Source organism: Squalius cephalus (genome assembly GCF_949319135.1).
Source record: "Squalius cephalus genome assembly, chromosome: 23".
Lineage (NCBI taxonomy): Eukaryota > Metazoa > Chordata > Actinopteri > Cypriniformes > Leuciscidae > Squalius > Squalius cephalus.
Window position 1 is genome coordinate 1,237,501 of NC_137144.1, and position 21,043 is coordinate 1,258,543.

The following is a 21,043-nucleotide window of genomic DNA, read 5'->3' on the forward strand; positions in this document are numbered from 1 at the left end:
TCCACATCCTGCTGTGCTGGACACTGAAACACACACACACACACACACACAAGATCAGAGCTGAACTCTCCATTACTCTGAGCCTCAGTCAAACACATAATCCAAGACATTCGTCCTGTTGTCTGCAGATGTCAGTGGGCGGGGCCTGTAGAACAAGTGGGTGTGGCTTGTAGTATCAGTGGGCGGGGCCTGTGGTGTGATGTGTAACTATTGGTTAATGTCTTGCTCTGGAGGCGGGCTTATGCAAATGTTATGCTTATGTTTCTGAGATTAAATAAATACTGTTTATAATGAGGAGAAAGTTTTGAACTATTAATCTTGCAGGATGTTTTGATGGTTCAAAGTCTTCTTATGTGTCAAAAGATCAAGGAAAATTTGATTCCTCGTGTCACAACCCCTTTAATCAGAGCTTGACCTGGAGAAGACATGCGCATCTGACAAGGGTGAAGTTTGAGATCATTACTTCTCAGCATTACACGGCTCACGGAGAGTGTAGCATGTCAGCGGTGGCTAATTTCCTCTATGGTTTCCTAATATTGAGCGATTAACCCCAGTGTGTTTAAATGTTGATGTATTGTTGCACAGCCTGAGGAACACAACGCTGTATTGTTTTGAAGTGTTGCTGGATCCTCCTTCAGTGCTCGCCGCAGATATTACACTCAGATGAGTTCAGATGAGGTTCAGATATTACACTCAGATGAGTTCAGATGAGGTTCAGATATTACACTCAGATGAGTTCAGATGAGGTCGTGCATTTCTACATCAGAAGTTCGATGTTGCCGTAACACAGAAGCGACTGAGACCCAAACAGAAGCAGCACTCACACAGGTCACATGACTTACTTCAACCGCACCGGCGGAGCCGTTCACCACCTCGAAGATGCCCGTGTCCTCCAGCGACACCTGCACACACACACACACACACACACACACACACACACACACACACACACACACACAGTCAGTCCCGCAGAAGCACATCCCTCAGCTCCTCTGGTTGAGACGCGCTCAGACCTTCAGATCTCTCAGGCGTGTCTTGGCGAGCGTGACGTACTCCTGCAGCAGAGAGCGGTACTTCCCCCCGATGAACGGCGGATGCATGACGTGAACCTGGAGAACACATCACACCACCTGTCACCTCCAGGCCATCAGCACTGGGTCACTCTCACACCGCACGAACACTGACCTTCAGGTACTGAGGCCGCTCAAAGGGAACCAGGTCTGACAGGAACTTCAGGAGGAACAGCGTGGACTTCTTGCTCTTAGCGTGGAAACTGCTAGATCCACCAAACGACAGCTGACACAGAACATCACCCTCAGATTAACCATCAACACAAAACATCAGAAATCATGTGACCCTGGTGCGGTGTTGAACACGAGCGGCCTTTTAAATTGCATGTAAATCTCACTATGAAATCACCAAATATAGTATTTCATCTTTTTATCGACTTGTTTTCTTTCAATTAGCACAGGTCTTGTATAGTGGATCTGCCTCCATGATCTGAGCTCATGAGTTTATGAGTGAGAACGTGTTCCTTTTCACATAAAAGATCACACTAAGATACATACAAAACCTGGGAACACCACAAGTATAACATGGGGGAAAAAACCCAAAAGTACAAGAATTATCAAGAAATGTTGGGAAGTTGTGTGGAAGCTTGTTTCTGCCACAGAATAAAAAATAGTTTACATCTCGGAATTCTCAGAATTGCTCGATATAAAGTCGCAATTGTGAGTTATAAAGTCAGCATTGCATGATGTATCTCTTAATATGTTTTATTCTGTGACGAAAACAAGCTTCCATAGAGTTGTTATAGCCTGTGTGAGCAAAGTCAGTCAGTTTTAGTCCAATATGATAATGCTCTCAAATTGGCGGGAACACAACACAACACAACACAACACCACACAACACAACACAACACAACACAACACAACACAACACAACACCACATCCGCAGGGTTTAGCGCGCGTGTTCGTAGCGGACGACTGACTTTAAACCAGTCGCTGTACGAGGGGAAGACGGCAGGGCCCTCGAGAGACGCCTGACGGGACAGCAGGAACAGCGAGACCATCTTCTCCACATCACAGCTGTGACACGAGGACCTCAGCATCCGGGACAGCAGATCTGAACACACACACACACACACACACACACACACACACACACACACACACACAGAGAGAGGGGTCAGGACTCCCTCAGCAGAAGCTGAAGAGCTGTAGTATGTGTGTGTGTGTGTGTGTGTGTGTGTGTGTGTGTGTGTGTGTGTGTGTGTGTGTGTGTGTGTGTGTGTGTGTGTGTGTGTGTGTGTACCTGTGAGGCGGCTCTGCGTGTGTGTGTGTACCTGTGAGGCGGCTCTGCGTCTGCGCATCATGAACCAGCAGGTGAGACACACACGACAGCACGTGACGCCAGTTCACCTCGTGTGTCTCCAACACCCGCTGCAGCTGATCCAACACACACTCCACGCTGAAGACAACACAGATCTGACACACACACACACACACACACACACACACACACACACACACACACACACACACACACACGCGGGATGGAATCGTTCATCAACAGGAACACACACACATGATTTGTGAATCCAGTGCTAATGTGCCGTCATCATTATAGTTGTGCTGTGGACTCTGCTATTCTCTTAGAGTTTAACACTATATCTTCACTGGTTTCATCCTTGGTGTCTCTTTCCTATAAACCACATTTACTACCGGGAATTTAGATTTCAAAACAAAGCAACTTAGAAGGAAAAGCAAAACCAAGTGAGGCTTTATACTGAATCTCTGAGAGACGAGCAGAAGCGCCTTATGAAGAGATATGCAGATACATTAATGTGTTGCTTATGTTCGATGGTCTCAGCAGATTCAGTGTATGTGTGTGTGTGTGTGTGTGTGTGTGTGTGTGTGTGTGTGTGTGTGTGTGTGTGTGTGTGTGTGTGTAAAGAGACAGATCTGAACTCAATGAGCTTGTGAAGGCACATGACACTCAGTGAATAAGCTCAGGTTACTCTGTGTGTAAACATTGAGCTCAAAGTTCCTGTAAAGTCGCTCACCTTGCAGAAGAGAGCCGTCAGTAACGGGGGGGTTTTAGCAAAGCTCCACTCACTCTGTGTGGCGATGGCATCCGACACTACACAAACCACAAATACACACCCATCAAACAGCCGTACAGGTGATCTCACAAACACACACACACACACACACACACCTTTCCTCCTGACTCTTTCTCCAGGTTACATTAAGCCAGTGACTTTCTGACTGAGTCATTGAAACAATCACTCGACTGATCTGTTTCTAAAACTCACACTGTTCTGACAAACTGACACGCCATTCACTCGTTTATTACTCACACAACACTGATCTGCCCTTCACTATCGCAGAACAAGGAGGCCGAATATTGCAGCAGTAAAGTGAAGTCTGCCTGAAGTCTCACCTTTGAAGACGGGTTGGTGTGTGAGGACGCGCATGAGCGAGTGTGTGAAGAACCGCTGCAGTGTGTCTTCAGAAACACACACACCGAACACGGAGGCGTCGAACACCTGAACCCTGAATCACAGCACACACACACGAGGATCCGTCACACAGGAACACTGAATAATGCAGGAGTCATGTCCAGCCCAACACTCATTCCCACAACGGATTATTGATCTTCAGGCATGAAATATTAATGCGTCTAAAAGCAGAAATCCAATTCGACTACCAACTCTGTGGATGCAGATTTATAGGCAAAATGTTTTTTGTAACATGTTAATTATTGGCTTTCCTAAAATGAAAAGAATTTTCCTTATCCGTTAAATATATGTAAAGTTTGGGGTTTGAAACTTCATTAACTTCTACAGAACTGGGAACATGGAGTTTCAGATATCAAAACCCAGGGTTGCAAAGTTGCTGGAGACCAATGTGACTCTTTGAAGAAGCACGAGAAGAAACCCGTTTGATTTGGCACGGACTGAGCCGTAACCCTGACCCCTCCTGACCTCTGACCCCTCCTGACCTCTGACCCCCGACTCTCTCACTGAACCGTTATTGATCAGGCACTCACCAGAGCGCAGCGGCTGACGTCTCCGAGTCTTTATCGCCCAGTGTGTCCAGCAGCCCTGGCCAGAAAACACACTCAGATTATTAGATAGTGCAGAAAAGGAGAATCATTATACACTAATTATGTTCAGTTTAATGGTCAAATATTTGATGAGAGAAAGAGCACACTGCAGGACACATGACATAAAGTGCTGCAGTTTAAAGGATTAGTTCCCTTCCGAATCAACATTTCCTGATGATTTACTCTCCCTACTTCCTTACTTTAACCACACATGCTGGTCTTGCACTGCTGTGATGCGACACACATCACGTGATCACGCTGAAAGGTGAAAGGTCACGCGTGTTCCGGTTCAGAAATATGTTGAAAAATCTAATTTTCTCCTCCAACTTCATAATCGTCCGACATCGTTGTTTTACCTTTTATTTATTTGTTTGTTTTGTACTCAGTCTGTGCAGGTTCTCTCTGTAAACACTGGGTCTGTTCTTACGCCTACGTCCCGCTTGACCTTTCAACCTGATCACGTAATGTGTGGCGCATCACAGCGAGAGCAAGACCAGCATTAGTGGTTTAAAAGTATATAAATGTTTATATTGTTATGAAATGTCCGCTGGTTTGTCTAGATGAGACTCTTATTCCTCGGCTGGATCGTGTCGAGACTTTGAAGCTGCACTGAAACTCACATCTGGACCTTCGACCCGTTGACCAAAAATCCTGGACTGTTTTCCTCAAAAATCTTCATTTGTTTTCGACTGAAGAAAGCCTGACATGCACATCTCGGATGCGTGGGGAGAGTAACTCATCAGGAAATGTTCATTCTGAAGTGAACGCCTCGGTTCAGACAGAAACACAGACTCACAGGTCATCATGGAGTCCAGGATTGAGCCGCAGGTCTCAGAGAGTGTGTGACTGGAGTCTTCAAAGGCCCTCCGCACCAGCACACACACCACAGCTACAACACACACACACATCCATCACAATTTATCATTTTAATAATTTAAAGGGGTCATGACAAGGATTATTTTTATTATTCTAATGTTCCTTGAGCTTCACTTATAATGTTAATAAAGTTTTTTTGCACAGAAAACATATCTATGTGGATAAATGATTATTTTCCACCCTGATATTGCCTCAGTCTGAAGCGGTGAGTTAAGGCGCGGCTCCTTTAAGGCGTGTCAGTAAACGATCACTGCTCTGATTGGCTACATCACTGCATAGGAAGCAGAGTCAACGCCTGAACTCACTATTGAAAACATTATCTATATAAAACCATCATTAACAGACAGAGCATTATGAAAGATGAGCTTAGATTAATCGAACTCTCCATTACTCTGAGCCTCAGTCAAGCACTACGAACAAACACATAATCCACAGACGAGATCCGGACGCCATTATAATAAACCACACACATGACTCCAGCGCTGGATCTCCTGAAGAACAGAGACTCAAACCAGCTGTTAAACTGGAGGAACGCTCTTACACTCCGACTTTCATCCTGTTGTCTGCAGATGCCAGTGGGTGGGCCTGTAGTGCCAGTGGGTGGGCCTGTAATGCCAGTGGGTGGGCCTGTAGTGCCAGTGGGTGGGCCTGTAGTGCCAGTGGGCGGGGTCTGTAGTGCCAGTGGGCGGGGGCTGCAGTGCCAGTGGGTGGGGCCTGTAGTACCAGTGGGTGGGGTCTTTAGTGCCAGTGGGCGGGGCCTGTAGTGCCAGTGGGCGGGGCCTGCAGTGCCAGTGGGTAGGGTCTGTAGTGCCAGTGGGCGGGGCCTGTAGTACCAGTGGGCGGGGCCTGTAGTACCAGTGGGCGGGGCCTGTAGTGCCAGTGGGTGGGGTCTGTAGTACCAGTGGGCGGGGCCTGTAGTACCAGTGGGCGGGGCCTGTAGTACCAGTGGGCGGGGCCTGTAGTACCAGTGGGCAGGGGCTGCAGTACCAGTGGGCGGGGCCTGTAGTACCAGTGGGTGGGGCCTGTAGTACCAGTGGGTGGGGTCTGTAGTGCCAGTGGGTGGGGTCTGTAGTGCCAGTGGGCGGGGCCTGTAGTACCAGTGGGCGGGGCCTGTAGTACCAGTGGGTGGGGCTTGTAGTACCAGTGGGTGGGGTCTGTAGTGCCAGTGGGTGTGGCCTGTAGAGCCAGTGGGTGTGGCCTATAGTGCCAGTGGGCGGGACCTGTAGTGCCAGCGGGCGGGGCCTGTAGTGTCAGTGGGTGGGGCCTGTAGTGCCAGTGGGCGGGGCCTGTAGTACCAGTGGGTGGGGCTTGTAGTACCAGTGGGTGGGGTCTGTAGTGCCAGTGGGTGTGGCCTGTAGTGCCAGTGGGCGGGGCCTGTAGTGCCAGTGGGCGGGCTATGGTGGACTGATGTGTAACTATTGGTCAATGTCTTGCTCTGGAGGCGGGCTTATGCAAATGTATTTGCCAGTGTGACGTCACCGATCCCAGAATATCAGAATGAGCTGTTTCTAAGATTGATTTAATAAATGCTTTGTTTATAATGAGGATGTTTTAAACTATTAATCTTGCAGGATGTTTTAATGGTTCAAAGACTTAAATATATCAAAAGATCAAGGCAAATTTGATTCCTCATGTCACAACCCCTTTAACATCATCCCTTTTTGTCTTATTTTGTTTTCCTTTTATTAATTTCTCTATATGTTTGCATACATCTCTATATCATATTTCTCTATTTCTCTATATCATTACACACAATGCTTTGGCAGTTCTGATGTAAAATATGAAACATAAGCACACTAAACACACAGACATTGAGGAGGAAACTTCTTACTGGAGAGAATCTGATGCTGCATCTGCTGTTGATCCGCTGCTGTTGCCATGGAAACACACAGATCTCTGAGCTGCTCCGTGATCCTCGAGCTCACCGATGCTGCGTCTCTGATCAGACACATCACATGATCAGCCTGTGCGTGTGTGTGTGTGTGTGTGTGTGTGTGTGTGAGATAGAGAGATTGAGTGAGTGTGTGTGTGAGAGTGAGAGTGAGAGTGAGTGTGTGTGTGAGAGTGAGAGTGAGAGTGTGTGTGTGTGTGTGTGTGTGTGTGTGTGTGTGTGTGTGTGTGTGTGTGTGTGTGTGTGTGTGTGTGTGTGTGTGTGTGTGTGTGTGTGTGTGTGTGTGTGTGTGTTACCTGTGCAGCAGGAAGTCCAGCGTGAGGATGTTGTGTGTGTGTAGATGATACGTCAGCTCCAGCACAGGCTGTGTGAGCGCAGAAACACAGCTTTAGAAACATAATCTACACTCAACCGGATAAACAAACAGTAGGAAGACAGAGCAAAGCCAGCAGACTCCTCACACCCTCAGTGCTCGGCCCTAATGAAACTACAGGCAATGTGGAGGCTGTTAACTGTTACAAGATGATTGACAGGCCAGTTAAAGCAGCAGTTTTATGACGAGTCAGTTCATCCCACAGCTTGCCCACTCCTCTGCTACACACTGATACCTCTTCTTCACAAGAGTACACACTTTTATGGCGTAGTGGAAGTAGATCTTGATATGCCCGTCTTGGTGAGTATTCACGTAAAAACAGTCAGTTATGTCTAAAATGAAAGTAAACAGTTATTTTTATATTTTATATTGGACCCATTAATAAGGTTTTAAAGAGACAGCAGCCTCACACAGGCCTGTCAATCAAACAACTAAAGAAAAAGAAAATCATTCACTGCTCTTGACTGAATATCTTTCATAGCTTTAATAAGAATCTGTGTGTGTGTTACTCATGCAGTGCAGTATGACACTCATTCTCAGCTTAAAGGTGGGATCAGTCGTTTTTGACATATGCTGTTTGGATGTTAGTCGGTCCGACACAATAACATATGTGAAGCCAAACAACATCCGGGGGCGTATGACGGTGCAGGAGAGGGAACGAGCAAGAGGGAGATCTGAACTGAAGAAAGACTGCAGACACAGACATGAGACACAATACAAAGAGAAAACTCTGAAGAAACCACTGGATATTAAAATGGTTATGGGGACCACTGGGGAACACTGGGGAACAACTGGGGAACAAGTGGGGAACAAGTGGGGAACACGTGAGTAACACTGGGGAACAAGTGAGGAACAAGTGAGGAACACGTGAGGAACACGTGAGGAACACGTGAGGAACACTGGGGATCACTGGGGAACAAGAGAGGAACACTGAGGAACACTGAGGAACAAGAGAGGAACACTGAGGAACACTGAGGAACAAGTGAGGAACAAGTGAGGAACAAGTGGGGAACAAGGGGGGAACAAGTGGGGAACAAGTGGGGAACACGCGAGTAACACTGGGGATCACTGGGGAACAAGAGAGGAACACTGAGGAACAAGTGAGGAACAAGTGAGGAACAAGTGGGGAACAAGTGGGGAACAAGGGGGGAACAAGTGGGGAACAAGTGGGGAACACGTGAGTAACACTGGGGATCACTGGGGAACAAGAGAGGAACAAGTGAGGAACAAGTGGGGAACAAGGGGGGAACAAGGGGGAACACGTGAGTAACACTGGGGAACAAGAGAGGAACACTGAGGAACACTGGGGAACAAGTGAGGAACAAGTGGGGAACACGTGAGTAACACTGGGGATCACTGGGGAACAAGAGAGGAACAAGAGAGGAACAAGTGAGGAACACTGGGGAACACTGGGGAACAAGAGAGGAACAAGTGAGGAACAAGAGAGGAACAAGTGAGGAACACTGTGGAACACTGGGGAACACTGGGGAACACGTGAGGAACACTGGGGAACACGTGAGGAACACTGGGGAACACGTGAGGAACACTGGGGAACACGTGAGGAACACGTGAGGAACACGTGAGGAACACTGGGGATCACAGGGGAACAAGTGAGGAACAAGTTAGGAACAAGTGAGTAACACTGGGGATCACTGGGGAACAAGTGAGGAACACTGGGGAACACTGGGGAACACTGGGGAACACTGGGGAACACTGGGGAACACTGGGGAACAAGTGAGGAACACTGGGGAACAAGTGAGGAACACTGGGGAACAAGAGAGGAACAAGTGAGGAACACTGAGGAACAAGTGAGGAACACTGAGGAACACTGAGGAACACTGAGGAACACTGAGGAACACTGAGGAACACTGAGGAACACTGGGTAACAAGTGAGGAACAAGTGAGGAACAAGTGATGAACACTGGGGAACACTGAGGAACACTGAGGAACAAGTGAGGAACAAGTGAGGAACAAGTGAGGAACAAGTGAGGAACAAGAGAGGAACAAGAGAGGAACAAGAGAGGAACAAGTGAGGAACAAGTGAGGAACAAGTGGGGAACATGTGAGTAACACTGGGGAACACGTTGGTAACATTGGGGAACACTGGGTAACAAGTGAGGAACAAGTGAGGAACAAGTAGGGAACACGTGAGTAACACTGAGGAACACTGGGTAACAAGTGAGGAACAAGTGGGGAACAAGTGGGGAACAAGTGGGGAACACATGAGTAAACCTGGGGAACACGTGGGTAACACTGGGGAACACGTGAGTAACACTGGGGATCACTGGGGAACAAGAGAGGAACAAGTGAGGAACACTGGGGAACACGTGAGGAACACATGAGGAACACTGGGGAACAAGTGAGGAACACTGGGGAACACGTGAGGAACACTGGGGAACACGTGGGGAACACGTGAGGAACACTGGGGAACAAGTGAGGAACACTGGGGAACACGTGAGGAACACTGGGGAACACGTGGGGAACACGTGAGGAACACTGGGGAACACGTGAGGAACACTGGGGAACACGTGAGGAACACTGGGAAACACGTGAGGAACACTGGGGATCACTGGGGAACAAGTGAGGAACAAGTTAGGAACAAGTGAGGAACACTGGGGATCACTGAGGAACAAGTGAGGAACAAGTGAGGAACAAGTGAGGAACAAGTGAGGAACAAGTGAGGAACACTGGGGAACACTGGGGAACAAGTGAGGAACACTGGGGAACAAGTGAGGAACACTGAGGAACACTGAGGAACAAGTGAGGAACAAGTGAGGAACAAGTGAGGAACACTGAGGAACACTGGCGAACACTGAGGAACACTGAGGAACACTGAGGAACAAGTGGGGAACATGTGAGTAACACTGGGTAACAAGTGAGGAACAAGTGAGGAACAAGTGATGAACACTGGGGAACACTGAGGAACACTGAGGAACAAGTGAGGAACAAGTGAGGAACAAGTGAGGAACACTGAGGAACAAGAGAGGAACAAGAGAGGAACAAGAGAGGAACAAGTGAGGAACAAGTGAGGAACAAGTGGGGAACATGTGAGTAACACTGGGGAACACGTTGGTAACATTGGGGAACACTGGGTAACAAGTGAGGAACAAGTGAGGAACAAGTAGGGAACACGTGAGTAACACTGAGGAACACTGGGTAACAAGTGAGGAACAAGTGGGGAACAAGTGGGGAACAAGTGGGGAACACATGAGTAAACCTGGGGAACACGTGGGTAACACTGGGGAACACGTGAGTAACACTGGGGATCACTGGGGAACAAGAGAGGAACAAGTGAGGAACACTGGGGAACACGTGAGGAACACATGAGGAACACTGGGGAACAAGTGAGGAACACTGGGGAACACGTGAGGAACACTGGGGAACACGTGGGGAACACGTGGGGAACACGTGAGGAACACTGGGGAACAAGTGAGGAACACTGGGGAACACGTGAGGAACACTGGGGAACACGTGGGGAACACGTGAGGAACACTGGGGAACACGTGAGGAACACTGGGGAACACGTGAGGAACACTGGGAAACACGTGAGGAACACTGGGGATCACTGGGGAACAAGTGAGGAACAAGTTAGGAACAAGTGAGGAACACTGGGGATCACTGGGGAACAAGTGAGGAACAAGTGAGGAACAAGTGAGGAACAAGTGAGGAACACTGGGGAACACTGGGGAACAAGTGAGGAACACTGGGGAACAAGTGAGGAACACTGAGGAACACTGAGGAACAAGTGAGGAACAAGTGAGGAACAAGTGAGGAACACTGAGGAACACTGGCGAACACTGAGGAACAAGAGAGGAACAAGTGAGGAACAAGTGAGGAACAAGTGGGGAACATGTGAGTAACACTGGGGAACACGTTGGTAACACTGGGGAACACTGGGTAACAAGTGAGGAACAAGTGAGGAACAAGTGAGGAACAAGTAGGGAACACGTGAGTAACACTGAGGAACACTGGGTAACAAGTGAGGAACAAGTGGGGAACAAGTGGGGAACAAGTGAGGAACACATGAGTAAACCTGGGGAACACGTGGGTAACACTGGGGAACAAGAGAGGAACAAGTGAGGAACACTGAGGAACACTGGGGAACACTGAGGAACACTGAGGAACACTGAGGAACACTGAGGAACACTGAGGAACAAGTGAGGAACAAGAGAGGAACAAGAGAGGAACACTGAGGAACAAGAGAGGAACAAGAGAGGAACACTGGGGAACACTGGGGAACACTGGGGAACAAGAGAGGAACAAGTGAGGAACAAGTGAGGAACAAGTGAGGAACAAGTGAGGAACACTGGGGAACACTGGGGAACAAGAGAGGAACAAGAGAGGAACAACTGAGGAACAACTGAGGAACAAGTGAGGAACAAGTGAGGAACACTGGGGAACAACTGAGGAACAACTGAGGAACAACTGAGGAACAACTGAGGAACAACTGAGGAACAACTGAGGAACACTGGGCAACAACTGAGGAACAACTGAGGAAAAACTGGGGAACACTGGGGAACACTGAGGAACAACTGAGGAATAACTGGGGAACACTGGGGAACACTGGGGAACACAGGGAAACACTGGGGAACACAGGGGAACAAAGGAGAACAAAGGAGAACACTGGGAAACACCGAGGAACACCGGGGAACACTTGGGAACACTGGGGAACAGCGGGGAACACCGAGGAACACCGAGGAACACCGAGGAACACCGGGGAACACTGGCGAACACTTGGGGAACACTTGAGGAACACTTGAGGAACACTTGGGGACACTGGGGAACACTGGGGAACACTGGGGAACACCGAGAAACACTTGGGGAACACTTGGGAACACTTGGGAACACTTGGGAACACCGGGGAACACCGAGAAACACTTTGGGAACACTGGGGAACACTGGGGAACACTGGGGAACACTGGGGAACACTGGGGAACACCGAGAAACACTTGGGGAACACCTGGGGAACACCGAGAAACACTTGGGGAACACCTGGGGAACACCTGGGGAACACTTGGGGAACACTTGGGGAACACTTGGGGAACACTTGGGGAACACTTGGGGAACACTGGTGAACACTGGTGAACACTGGTGAACACTGGGGAACACTGGGGAACACTGGGGAAGAGTGTCATTGGGTGTCTGGAGCTGCTGTGCTCTTGGCAACTAACTAGGAATGGGCATTTTTCAAAATTATTGCATTCGAATATTCGGGTTCATAAAAATTGGTTTATTTAAATGGCATTTAACGAGAAATATGTTAAAAAAATATTTTCTTTAGTTTTTGTCACCATTTCTGAACAAGCTTACGTTAGGCAATATACACAACAAGCTTACTATATATCTTAAGGTTTTCTTTTCGTTGAAAACATTAAACAATGTGTAAACAAAAAATATAAAGAACAAAAGCATTTAAGCTCTAGCAGCGCGAACGGAAAAAAACGCTAATAAAGCAGACAGTTATCGTGAAGAACGTACACACTCGAGTCAGCATTATCGTTGAGAAACACACTAATATCCACATGCTCGAGTGAGAACACGCGCTGCGCTGACAGACGCTGCAGAGACAGTGTGCTGAGTGAAGTCACTAACAGCACTTTGCGTTTTCTGTTCTTAAACCCGTCTCCCTCAACGAAACTTAAAGGAAGCATTCGTCTCAAAATCATTTTGCTACCGGAAGACATCATCTCGGATCATCTCGGATCACGGTTCCCTCGGGATACAGCGGCGCTCGCCTGCAGCCGTTAATGCAGCGATGGATGGCTGTTCCTCACTCGACTGGTGTTTGGATTTCATGTAAATCTCTTAGTGTGGTGGTGATGTTATGATAACTCTGTTTCATTAATAATTGATTAAAAGTAATTCCATTTTGTAAAATCATTTTCATCTAAGTAACACGAGCCAAACACTTACATCAGAACATGTTTCGGCCCATTGATCAGCCTTTATAACTAGTGAGGACCAGTAGAACATCCTCACGAGATGGTTGATATAATATTTCAATATGTAAGTGAAGAGATTTGGCAGTCACAATTATAACCAAACCTGTACACTCTCACACACACACACACACACACACACACACACACACACACACACACACACACACACACACACACACACACACACACACACACTCGCCTGCAGCTTCCAGTATTCCTGCCAGAAGAGTTCAGGGCTGAATATCCCAGCAGACATCAGTGCTCGAGCGGACTTCACCAACGCACACACGTCAGTCTAATGATGAAACACACACACACACACACACACACGTCATGTATGGATATATCCATCAGAATCTGAATCATCTGTATCAGTCAGTCCTTCATGCAACACACTCTCTGTTCAGCGTTCAGTAGCACACGGTGTGTGTCAGCGAGTGTGTGTGAGAGCAGATCCCGGATGTTCCCAGACAGAACTGTGACGGCCAGCAGCGCGACTGGAACCTGCATCTGCTCCGATCGGCTCCGCAACTCCTCCGCTGATCGACAACAACACAACACAACATCAGGACAGGTACTCACAACAGCAGACACACACTGATTACTCAGAGGCCTCAGTGGTAGTGTGTGTATCAGGACGAGTCTCACCCAGAACTGACGACTGCAGATCTTCATATCCGTCACAGCTGAGGTCTCTGATCGGACCATGTGACTGACAAACACACAATACACCATCAGTGAAATCACACAATGCTTTTCACTTTACTACTGTAAAATAATACTGTTTAGAGACGGGTTGTGGGTCTGTGTCTGTGTTGTGTACTAGGACTTACTGTGATCTCCAGAAGCAGTTGTGATGTTGTGTGTCTGGTGTTGGTGATGTTGTGTGTCGGTGTTGTGTGCTGTTGTTGTGTGTCTGTGTTGTGTGCTGGTGTTGTGTGTCTGTGTTGTGTGCTGGTGTTGTGTGTCTGTGTTGTGTGCTGGTGTTGTGTGTCTGTGTTGTGTGCTGGTGTTGTGTGTCTGTGTTGTGTACTCGGACTCACTGTGATCTCCAGAAGCAGTTGTGATGTTGTGTGTCGGTGTTGTGTACTCAGACTTACTGTGATCTCCAGAAGCAGTTGTGATGTTGCATGTCGGTGTTGGTGATGTTGTGTGTCGGTGTTGTGTGCTGGTGTTGTGTGTCTGTGTTGTGTGCTGGTGTTGTGTGCTGGTGTTGTGTGTCTGTGTTGTGTACTCGGACTCACTGTGATCTCCAGCAGCAGTTGTGATGTTGTGTCGGTGTTGTGTGTCTGTGTTGTGTGTCGGTGTTGTGTAGTCGGACTCACTGTGATCTCCAGCAGCAGTTGTGATGTTGTGTGTAGGTGTTGTGTGTCGGTGTTGTGTAGTCGGACTCACTGTGATCTCCAGCAGCAGTTGTGATGTTGTGTGTCGGTGTTGTGTGTCGGTGTTGTGTAGTCGGACTCACTGTGATCTCCAGTAGCAGTTGTGGTGTTGTGTGTCGGTGTTGTGTAGTCGGACTCACTGTGATCTCCAGCAGCAGTTGTGATGTTGTGTGTCAGTGTTGTGTGTCGGTGTTGTGTAGTCGGACTCACTGTGATCTCCAGCAGCAGTTGTGATGTTGTGTCGGTGTTGTGTGTCGGTGTTGTGTACTCGGACTCACTGTGATCTCCAGCAGCAGTTGTGATGTTGTGTCGGTGTTGTGTGTCGGTGTTGTGTGTCGGTGTTGTGTAGTCGGACTCACTGTGATCTCCAGTAGCAGTTGTGATGTTGTGTGTCGGTGTTGTGTGTCGGTGTTGTGTAGTCGGACTCACTGTGATCTCCAGCAGCAGTTGTGATGTTGTGTGTCGGTGTTGTGTGTCGGTGTTGTGTAGTCGGACTCACTGTGATCTCCAGCAGCATTTGTGATGTTGTGTGTCTGTGTTGTGTGTCGGTGTTGTGTACTCGGACTCACTGTGATCTCCAGCAGCAGTTGTGATGTTGTGTCGGTGTTGTGTGTCTGTGTTGTGTGTCGGTGTTGTGTACTCGGACTCACTGTGATCTCCAGCAGCAGTTGTGATGTTGTGTGTCGGTGTTGTGTGTCGGTGTTGTGTAGTCGGACTCACTGTGATCTCCAGCAGCAGTTGTGGTGTTGTGTGTCGGTGTTGTGTGTCGGTGTTGTGTAGTCGGACTCACTGTGATCTCCAGCAGCAGTTGTGGTGTTGTGTGTCGGTGTTGTGTGTCGGTGTTGTGTAGTCGGACTCACTGTGATCTCCAGCAGCAGTTGTGATGTTGTGTCGGTGTTGTGTGTCGGTGTTGTGTAGTCGGACTCACTGTGATCTCCAGCAGCAGTTGTGGTGTTGTGTGTCGGTGTTGTGTCGGTGTTGTGTAGTCGGACTCACTGTGATCTCCAGTAGCAGTTGTGATGTTGTGTCGGTGTTGTGTGTCTGTGTTGTGTGTCGGTGTTGTGTGTCTGTGTTGTGTGTCGGTGTTGTGTACTCGGACTCACTGTGATCTCCAGCAGCAGTTGTGATGTTGTGTGTCGGTGTTGTGTGTCGGTGTTGTGTAGTCGGACTCACTGTGATCTCCAGCAGCAGTTGTGGTGTTGTGTGTCGGTGTTGTGTGTCGGTGTTGTGTAGTCGGACTCACTGTGATCTCCAACAGCAGTTGTGGTGTTGTGTGTCGGTGTTGTGTGTCGGTGTTGTGTAGTCGGACTCACTGTGATCTCCAGCAGCAGTTGTGATGTTGTGTCGGTGTTGTGTGTCGGTGTTGTGTAGTCGGACTCACTGTGATCTCCAGCAGCAGTTGTGGTGTTGTGTGTCGGTGTTGTGTGTCGGTGTTGTGTAGTCGGACTCACTGTGATCTCCAGCAGCAGTTGTGATGTTGTGTGTCGGTGTTGTGTGTCGGTGTTGTGTGTCGGTGTTGTGTGTCGGTGTTGTGTAGTCGGACTCACTGTGATCTCCAGCAGCAGTTGTGATGTTGTGTCGGTGTTGTGTGTCTGTGTTGTGTGTCGGTGTTGTGTAGTCGGACTCACTGTGATCTCCAGCAGCAGTTGTGATGTTGTGTCGGTGTTGTGTGTCTGTGTTGTGTGTCGGTGTTGTGTAGTCGGACTCACTGTGATCTCCAGCAGCAGTTGTGGTGTTGTGTGTCGGTGTTGTGTGTCGGTGTTGTGTAGTCGGACTCACTGTGATCTCCAGCAGCAGTTGTGATGTTGTGTGTCTGTGTTGTGTGTCGGTGTTGTGTAGTCGGACTCACTGTGATCTCCAGCAGCAGTTGTGGTGTTGTGTGTCTGTGTTGTGTGTCGGTGTTGTGTAGTCGGACTCACTGTGATCTCCAGCAGCAGTTGTGATGTTGTGTGTCGGTGTTGTGTGTCGGTGTTGTGTAGTCGGACTCACTGTGATCTCCAGCAGCAGTTGTGGTGTTGTGTGTCGGTGTTGTGTGTCGGTGTTGTGTAGTCGGACTCACTGTGATCTCCAGCAGCAGTTGTGGTGTTGTGTGTCTGTGTTGTTTGTCGGTGTTGTGTAGTCGGACTCACTGTGATCTCCAGCAGCAGTTGTGGTGTTGTGTGTCTGTGTTGTGTGTCGGTGTTGTGTAGTCGGACTCACTGTGATCTCCAGCAGCAGTTGTGATGTTGTGTCGGTGTTGTGTGTCTGTGTTGTGTGTCGGTGTTGTGTAGTCGGACTCACTGTGATCTCCAGCAGCAGTTGTGATGTTGTGTGTCGGTGTTGTGTGTCGGTGTTGTGTAGTCGGACTCACTGTGATCTCCAGCAGCAGTTGTGGTGTTGTGTGTCGGTGTTGTGTGTCGGTGTTGTGTAGTCGGACTCACTGTGATCTCCAGCAGCAGTTGTGGTGTTGTGTGTCTGTGTTGTGTGTCGGTGTTGTGTAGTCGGACTCACTGTGATCTCCAGCAGCAGTTGTGGTGTTGTGTGTCTGTGTTGTGTGTCTGTGTTGTGTGTCGGTGTTGTGTAGTCGGACTCACTGTGATCTCCAGCAGCAGTTGTGATGTTGTGTCGGTGTTGTGTGTCGGTGTTGTGTAGTCGGACTCACTGTGATCTCCAGCAGCAGTTGTGATGTTGTGTCGGTGTTGTGTGTCTGTGTTGTGTGTCGGTGTTGTGTAGTCGGACTCACTGTGATCTCCAGCAGCAGTTGTGATGTTGTGTCGGTGTTGTGTGTCTGTGTTGTGTGTCGGTGTTGTGTAGTCGGACTCACTGTGATCTCCAGCAGCAGTTGTGATGTTGTGTGTCGGTGTTGTGTGTCGGTGTTGTGTAGTCGGACTCACTGTGATCTCCAGCAGCAGTTGTGATGTTGTGTCGGTGTTGTGTGTCTGTGTTGTGTGTCGGTGTTGTGTACTCGGACTCACTGTGATCTCCAGCAGCAGTTGTGATGTTGTGTGTCGGTGTTGTGTGTCGGTGTTGTGTAGTCGGACTCACTGTGATCTCCAGCAGCAGTTGTGATGTTGTGTCGGTGTTGTGTGTCTGTGTTGTGTGTCGGTGTTGTGTAGTCGGACTCACTGTGATCTCCAGCAGCAGTTGTGGTGTTGTGTGTCGGTGTTGTGTGTCGGTGTTGTGTAGTCGGACTCACTGTGATCTCCAGCAGCAGTTGTGATGTTGTGTCGGTGTTGTGTACTCGCACTCACTGTGATCTCCAGCAGCAGTTGTGGTGTTGTGTGTCGGTGTTGTGTGTCGGTGTTGTGTACTCGCACTCACTGTGATCTCCAGCAGCAGTTGTGGTGTTGTGTGTCGGTGTTGTGTACTCGCACTCACTGTGATCTCCAGCAGCAGTTGTGGTGTTGTGTGTCGGTGTTGTGTGTCGGTGTTGTGTGTCGGTGTTGTGTACTCGCACTCACTGTGATCTCCAGCAGCAGTTGTGGTGTTGTGTGTCGGTGTTGTGTGTCGGTGTTGTGTGTCGGTGTTGTGTACTCGCACTCACTGTGATCTCCAGCAGCAGTTGTGGTGTTGTGTGTCGGTGTTGTGTGTCGGTGTTGTGTGTCGGTGTTGTGTACTCGCACTCACTGTGATCTCCAGCAGCAGTTGTGATGTTGTGTCGGTGTTGTGTGTCTGTGTTGTGTGTCGGTGTTGTGTAGTCGGACTCACTGTGATCTCCAGCAGCAGTTGTGATGTTGTGTCGGTGTTGTGTGTCTGTGTTGTGTGTCGGTGTTGTGTAGTCGGACTCACTGTGATCTCCAGCAGCAGTTGTGATGTTGTGTCGGTGTTGTGTGTCGGTGTTGTGTACTCGCACTCACTGTGATCTCCAGCAGCAGTTGTGATGTTGTGTCGGTGTTGTGTGTCTGTGTTGTGTGTCGGTGTTGTGTACTCGCACTCACTGTGATCTCCAGCAGCAGTTGTGATGTTGTGTGTCGGTGTTGTGTGTCGGTGTTGTGTACTCGCACTCACTGTGATCTCCAGCAGCAGTTGTGATGTTGTGTCGGTGTTGTGTGTCTGTGTTGTGTGTCGGTGTTGTGTACTCGCACTCACTGTGATCTCCAGCAGCAGTTGTGATGTTGTGTGTCGGTGTTGTGTGTCGGTGTTGTGTAGTCGGACTCACTGTGATCTCCAGCAGCAGTTGTGATGTTGTGTCGGTGTTGTGTGTCTGTGTTGTGTAGTCGGACTCACTGTGATCTCCAGCAGCAGTTGTGATGTTGTGTGTCTGTGTTGTGTGTCGGTGTTGTGTACTCGCACTCACTGTGATCTCCAGCAGCAGTTGTGATGTTGTGTGTCGGTGTTGTGTGTCGGTGTTGTGTAGTCGGACTCACTGTGATCTCCAGCAGCAGTTGTGTTGTGTTCTGGTTTCTCATCAGCAGATTCACACTGGATTCCTGGAGCCGCTGCTCATCATCATCTCTGCGTCTCTTCAGAGATCTGGACGCTACACAAACACACAACCACACAATCACTTCAGCATTGGCAGATTAATGAGAAACAGATGATGATTATGATGATGATGATGATGATGATGATGTACTACATGTGTGTCAGTGTGTTAATAAATACAGGAATATCTGAAAGCCCATTTCGGCCACATGAGGAAAAAACTTAATTATGACATAAACATGAGATTAAAACCAAATTATGAGATAAAAAGTCAAAAAGTCTAATTCTGACTCTCAATTCTGACTTTTATGTCAATTTCAACTTTTATTCTCATAATTATGACTTATTACTTAGTGTGTCATAATTTCAACTTTCATCCACAAAAATGGCTGCAGGTCATAGTTTTTAATCCAATAATATCATAATTTTGACTCTTCGTCCAGTAAATATGACTATGTATGTCATAGGTTCCACTTTTTAATGTAGAAATTATAGCAGCTAACTTAACATATCATATTTTCGACATTTCACCAGATAAATATGACTTTCTGTGTCATAATGTGGACATCGTGTGTCATAACTGTGATAATGATGTTGTTGTGTGTCCGGAAGGGGTGTGTGTAGTAGAGTTGTGTCTCACCGAGCAGAGCCGAGATGGCGGAGGAGTGTGTGGAGTGATCCGCGCTGCTGAACATGCTGAGATTAACACACTCTACCAGATCGATCCGTGCGGAATTAAACTACACATATAAACACACACACACACACACGTTCCTCAGCAGATCTGATCTGCACAACAATCCCGCGCGCTACACGTCACGGCGCTCACTGGCTGCGAGAGAGCGGAAGAGTGTTTTCATTGGTTCCGAGTCAGCCGGCAGCAGCCAATCGTTATGGGCGCCTCTGTCGTCAGCCAATCACAGGTGCCGCAGAGCGAGCGTCACACCAATGACAGAAAGACGTGCCACAATATGAGCATCCCGCAGCTCCTTACATGAGTCAGTGCAGTTTGCATGGAAGTCTCTCCGTGAAGCCAAACATGTTTTCACCTCATATTATTTACAATAATCGTTATTTTATCATTATTAATGTCTATCATTTTGGCTTTTTTCTAAAATGGTGAATCAGGCAATAATGAGTTAGATAATAGCAGTGGTGTAAAGTAGGCTACTGGAGTTAAATGTAATTAGTTACTGTATTTAAGTATCTTTTTGGCTACTTTGTAGTTTTACTGAGTATCATATTAGCAACTTTTACTCTACTTGACTGTATTTTTGAATAAGTAAATGGTACTCCAATACATTGGTGATGAGTAATGCACTGTTTCTGCTATAAAGAAGCGATATCTCCATATAAGGCCAGTGAAGGAACTACATCTGTGTGTTTCGCCTTTACTCACACACACCTGTCCACAAGCCTACTTTACATGCAGGAGAGCGCATTAACAGGTGTGAATCACAGGTGTTTGATTTAGGAGATGAGGTCATGATGAGGTCATGATGAGGTCATAATGAGGTCATGACGAGGCCAAAACCAGCACATCCAGTGCAAGTAGACTTTGATGGTTTGTTAGGATAGGACAATATACAAATATAATACAAATATATAAAAATATATAAGATAGCCGAGATACAACTATTGAAAATCTGGAATCTGAGGGTGTAAAAAAATCAAAACATTGAGAAAATCTCCTTTAAAGTTGTCCATTTATGTTGACGATTGTGCTTCATTCACTCACACAAATACAAGTTTTATATATTTACGGTAGGAAATTTACTAAATCTCTTCATGGAACATGATCTTTACTGAATATCCTCATGATTTTTGGCATAAAAGAAAAATCTATAATTTTGACCCATACAGTGTATTGTTGGCTGTTGCCACAGATAAACCCGTGCGACTCGAGACTGGTGACGTGATCCAGGGTCACACATTACAAATCAATTTTCCTGAGTAGAGACAAATCAATGAGTAAAGCCAGTGTCTAGTATGAGCATAGCAGTGAGTTAGGGTGATCACACTTCATGTGTCAAATTACACCAATCTATGTTTTAATGTAATGAA

The 21,043-nt window shown here is 47.8% G+C and overlaps 1 protein-coding gene across 1 annotated transcript in view; it reads right to left on the reverse strand.

Annotated features, from left to right (window-relative positions):
- The window catches only part of fanca (FA complementation group A), a 79,818-nt gene extending 59,996 nt beyond the window's left edge, over positions 1–19,822 (reverse strand). Inside the window, exons 1-17 of the mRNA XM_079858991.1 lie at positions 19,620–19,822; positions 18,922–19,034; positions 13,842–13,905; positions 13,590–13,732; positions 13,393–13,488; positions 7,175–7,242; positions 6,819–6,925; positions 4,908–5,000; positions 4,055–4,109; positions 3,446–3,558; positions 3,066–3,142; positions 2,346–2,487; positions 1,992–2,125; positions 1,186–1,296; positions 1,014–1,109; positions 843–902; positions 1–23 (exon numbers count right to left, since the gene is read on the reverse strand). The exon at positions 1–23 is cut by the window's left edge and continues 60 nt beyond it. Coding sequence (XP_079715117.1) covers positions 1–23; positions 843–902; positions 1,014–1,109; positions 1,186–1,296; positions 1,992–2,125; positions 2,346–2,487; positions 3,066–3,142; positions 3,446–3,558; positions 4,055–4,109; positions 4,908–5,000; positions 6,819–6,925; positions 7,175–7,242; positions 13,393–13,488; positions 13,590–13,732; positions 13,842–13,905; positions 18,922–19,034; positions 19,620–19,674 — 1,550 coding nt within the window. The 5' untranslated portion in view covers positions 19,675–19,822. The remainder of the gene's footprint in view (positions 24–842; positions 903–1,013; positions 1,110–1,185; positions 1,297–1,991; positions 2,126–2,345; positions 2,488–3,065; positions 3,143–3,445; positions 3,559–4,054; positions 4,110–4,907; positions 5,001–6,818; positions 6,926–7,174; positions 7,243–13,392; positions 13,489–13,589; positions 13,733–13,841; positions 13,906–18,921; positions 19,035–19,619) is intronic.
- Positions 19,823–21,043: the final 1,221 nt, after the last annotated feature.